The sequence below is a fragment of the Homalodisca vitripennis genome, unplaced genomic scaffold (genome assembly GCF_021130785.1).
Source record: "Homalodisca vitripennis isolate AUS2020 unplaced genomic scaffold, UT_GWSS_2.1 ScUCBcl_2286;HRSCAF=6877, whole genome shotgun sequence".
Taxonomy (NCBI): Eukaryota; Metazoa; Arthropoda; class Insecta; order Hemiptera; family Cicadellidae; genus Homalodisca; species Homalodisca vitripennis.
Genome location: NW_025778397.1, coordinates 5,205 through 10,094, shown reverse-complemented (window position 1 = coordinate 10,094; position 4,890 = coordinate 5,205). Strand labels below are relative to the sequence as shown.

Genomic DNA, 4,890 nt, shown 5'->3' with positions numbered 1-4,890 from the left:
CTCGCTCGATGCGATCCAATACCTAAGATTAAAGACCGAACTACTCTGCAAGGTCGAGGGTATGCGAAGACTCTTTGCTCATTTTAGACCTACAGTTAGAGTACCCAGTGACCCTTATAATTACGACCATTTCAAGGAATGCGTGTGGGCACGACCCGAGGCTACGTCAGGTCCTGACACTTGTCAGTGCTACTATATGGATTCATACATTGGGGGTTCGATTACGATTTTGGATCAGTTAGTTGGTATGTACGACCCGTTTCTTTCGAGATTACAGGCTCTACTTGAACCCTTCCGTGATAACGCAACACAGGGGCTGTATTGTTAGGGTGGGGGTAATTGTATAAATTGAGGGTTCCTGATGCTAGACTTCATTAGCTCAATCATGTCTGACCGGGAGTGGCCTAAACAGTATACCGTAACTATTCGACTGCTTAAAGATAACGAAACTGTTAGCACTAATAAGTTAGATGTAGAAGAGGGTGAGTCTGATTACGGAGATGATTACCATGTAAGCAAACTCCCAGAGTTTGATGCATTTAGGATCACATTTGAGAGATATGAACCTGTTAGCGAAGGATACAACGAGACTGTTCTTGAGGATTTTGCTAATGTAATATTCAAGAAAGAGGGTTGCTCTGTTGGCCAACTACTCATTAATGTGAAAGAGTGGAATCTGTTCCACTCTAAAATATTTTACGTCAAGGATTTTCCCGCCTTTGACGGTTTCGTGTTGGCGTATCTACAACACACTATTGATGATGGTTTGGAGTATTGCATGTATTGTAGCGATTACACATACGAGGTCGTTACAATTAGAAAATTTAAATCTAACCGTATTTCCTAGCCCTCTTATTGGTCAAAATAAGCACGTCGCTGATTGGTCTAAATTGGGTATATAAGGGAGTAGTGTGAGGGGCTACGGTCAGACGGGACCTGGACTTCATTGGGTGCTGGAATTCATTAGCTCTCATCCACTCGGTGACATTCAAAATGGGCGTCGAAGCGTTTGTAACTGTTTACTTTTACAAAAACGGGAAATTATTAAAAAAGGCCACATTAATTGCTACAAGTTTTCTTCCAATGCCGATATATACGATGTGAAGGACTACGACCAAATTAGGGTTAGGTTTTCCTCAGAATACGATTCAGACTTTGACTCTGACGAAGAGGAGGAGGAAGAGGGGATAGACGCGGAAACGGAATCCTTACTTCGTTAATTTGCTGCTTTCCATTGGTCGAAATAAGCACGTCGCTGATTGGTCTAAATTGGGTGGTATATAAGGGGGTAGTGTGAGGGGCTACGGTCAGACGGGACCATGCAGGCTTCAGTGATGGACGTGGAACCTGCGAAGGTTCCCAGGCGTAAGGAACGCATAAATTCGTTAACGGGTATTTTCCTAAAGTCGGTTTACTTTTTAGGTAGCGATCTATCAAAGTGTGTAATTGTGGGGTTGTTTAAAGACAGAGGCGATTCTCTCGGGGTGCTATTCCATGGTAAGAAGGGGAGTGTTTACTGGTCGCACGATGTATTTAATCAGTTTGCTCCGAATTTCAACTGTATCACTCAGGCTTTGGAGACCTCGCAGAGGTTGAATATCAAGGTGGACAGTGGGGAGGATGGTCAGGGTCTCGAACGTCTTTGGTCAAATGCATGCGTATCTCTATGACGGTGAACGTTCTTTAACGCTTAACAAGACCGAGTGGGTTCAGTTCGTTAACAACCTCCCGTCGGTCTACATCGCACTGCGGGATCTCTTTTTCCATCGAGGTGTCAGCTAAGACTGTTGTTCGGTGTCTGCTGGCTGGCGAGAAGGAGGAGGAGGACGTGGAGTATAACGACATCCCTAGTCCCGTACTTTGCAGACTGGTCCAGGAAGTTGAACTTTTTAAACGCTGGCCAAATGGAAGCGATAGTGGAGTTTCATGCATTCAAGGATAATGAGAACCGGTTTATTGTGAAGGAGTTTGTTTGTGGTCAGTCATCTGTTTCGCTCACACATAGTGTTCAAACCCCCGTACAGCGTAACCGAATTAGATTCAAAAGCGGCTAGAACCGCCCGTTGGTTGGTGCGTCACTCTCATCATATTAATTGGAATGACGGAGGGATCCCTTTTGACGAAGATATCGTCCGCGCTCTCTGTAAACCCTTCGCTACTGTATATACTACGGGGTTAGAAAAAGTTAGATTTTTGTCTCGTTTTCACGATAACGTAGTTGATAGGAATATTGTAGATAGTAAGGAGGCTATTGTTTCCGATGCTCACTGTATTTTACCTCAACATAATAGTGACTGTACATATGCTTGTGCTTTAAAAAAGGCTCTAGGGCGGGGTGAGTGAGTGGCAAGCCCCTAAGGCTGGCGTAAAACCTGTAAGTCCTGGGGTTTTCAACTGCTCTTACGGCAGGCCTAAACTCCGTAAGTTCGGGGGCGGTTGTGTGTGTGTGTGTGTGTTTGGATACCTCTATGGCAGGCCTAACCTCCGTAAGTCCAGGGGTACGAGCCTCGCTCTAGTTGCTAAAAAAGAGATGTAAAAAAATATACTAAAAAACAAAATGTTTCTTTGCGAGTGTTTTACGGGTTGCATTGAAAGGCTTCTCCGAGTAAAGCGGCTTGTTACACTAGCAAGGATTACAAAAAAAAATACAAAAGTTGTAAAATAAAAAAAATATGTTGGGAGGTAGCAAGTTTGTTATGGAGTGGCTACCACCGTAAAGAGCGATGGTTGGGGCTCTTTACACACACGTGGATAAACCTACTGGGGAAGGAGCCACGTAAAATATCTCCTAACGCGCCGGGACCCTACCCCTTGGGTGGTGTGGAAACTTGGGTCACGTTGCAACAAGGACAAACGCACGTGTGGTGGGGGGTACGCTGCGCTTGCATATAAGCGACTGCTGGGAATGTATCCAGCATTGTGCAATCATGTACAGTTGCAGGCACCTTGTGTTGGCGTTATCCGTGGGAGTTATGACTGTGTCTACGGCCGTGATAGCGATTCTCTGCCGAGCACGCCTGCCTCCCGGAGTCGGCTACACTCCCTTGCTGCTACTGGTGGGCCTTCTTGTCGTTTGCAGCACCCCTCGTTGCTGGTGACGACGACGAACCGCCTCCACGGAAAGCCCCTCGATTGGTGGTAATGTTATTATTACTATTATAGAATTAATAATTATATTCCGTTTTTCCGATTGGGTACAATTTGTTTTTTTTTGAAGGGCAACGACGATGGCCCCCGGCCCGATCCCCACCCCGAGGTCCAGGACTCCCCATTGTCGCCTGACCCTAATGACAGTGTAGAGGTACGTGTGCGCTTGTGTTGGTTTTGTGTTTGTATGCGTGTTTGTTTGCGTTACGGGCTGAATTGTTTTTTCTTTCCAGGAGTATGACTCGGATGCCACCGTGGAGAACCTGATACCCGGTGTAAGTACAATTGGCTTCCTTGTTTTGTCTGTCTCGTGTTTTTTGCTATTTTCCTACGGTTTGTTTTTTTTTGCAGTCTCCTGACCCGTGGGCTTTTGGACCGAGGCCGAGGCAGAGGCCTCTCAATGACACAGCGGTTGAGGACCTTCTGCTGGGACCCTGGGAAGTGTTGGAGGCTGCCATCACGGGTATACCTCTACCACCGTCTCCATCACCGCCCCGGGCCGCAGCCCCGCAGGCTCCCTCTCCAGATGATGCCGCTTCCTCAGCCGCGGCGACTCCCGAGGATAAGTATCGCCCCGGCCCAGCCCCCCCCGACATCCCGGTCCTCTGGTGGGTCCAATGTAGCGACCGTCGCCCCGGCCCCCTCGACGTCCCGGTCCTCTGCTGGGCCCAATGTCGACTCGACCCAACCCTCTACCTCAACGGGTCGAACCGGCGCTTGTAGAAGGGTAAGTGTCCACCGATAGTAGTGGTAGTAGTAGTTGTAAGTAGTATTAGTAGTAGTGGTGATACCTTACTTGCTTTTCAGCCTCCTACAGCTGCATCAGGAGTAGATGTGGCACGGCAGAGGTTACGGGAACTGGTGCTGGACCATTTCCTTCAAGTATTTGTTTCGCCGGCGCACGCTCCCGTGGCGTGCACTGTGGGGGCGTTGGTTGCGATGTCCACCCTGAGGGCCGAGCTCAGGGATATGCTCTGGCTCGTCGACCATCTTCTCGACGAGACGCCCCGTGACCAGAGCCTCGTGATAGCGTACGCGCTTTGGAGGGAAGTGCGCTCGTCGTTGGAGGGTCTGCTCATCGGCATCGGCGAGAGCATGGAGTCGGCGGCCTCGAGGGATCCCTACGACATCGACCCTGAGGAACCGGAACCGTCGCCCCCGGCTAGGCACGTTCGCTGCTGTGTCTGTATGGACAGATTGCCGACGGTAGGGTTGAGGCCTTGTGGACACACTCTGTGCCCACAATGTGCCCATAGGCTCTTACGTTGTCCCAATCTGTCGGGTGATCATCCACGGGAGGATGCCATTGTTTCTTTCTTAAAATTTTAAAAATAAACAAGTTTTTTTCTATGTAAGTATTTGATTTTTCAAAGTTCCCGCCACTTTTTTTTGGTTCCCGCCGTTTTTTTGAAGTTAGGGATTTTTTCCCGCGCGTGAGGGATTTTTCCCGCATTTTTCCCGCATTTGAGGGATTTTTCCCGTGGGGGCGGGGCTTAGCCGCCATCTTGGATCACGTGACCTGCTCTCGACCAATCAGAACGCGGGGCTATCCTCCGGCTTACTCTACTGTCATATTCTTTTTAAATGGCATAATAAACACTTCTGAAAAAGATTATATACTCCATTGGAAGATATTTCCGTTTCCTGAACAAGGACTACTTCTTCAAGTGTTATAATGTCATTTAAAACAAACCATCTGCCGGTCCTGCTGCTCTATGGTATCAGAATGAATCATGGCATCCA

General features: G+C 48.1%; 1 protein-coding gene across 1 annotated transcript; it reads left to right on the top strand.

Moving 5' to 3' along the window:
- Positions 1 to 3,676: 3,676 nt before the first annotated feature.
- On the top strand, positions 3,677 to 4,429 carry LOC124371933 (the record flags this gene model as incomplete). Its single annotated transcript, XM_046830303.1, has 2 exons — positions 3,677 to 3,874; positions 3,955 to 4,429. Coding segments are annotated over exons 1-2 (673 nt in total), but the record flags the coding sequence as incomplete, so codon positions are not given.
- Between the last annotated feature and the right edge of the window lie 461 nt (positions 4,430 to 4,890).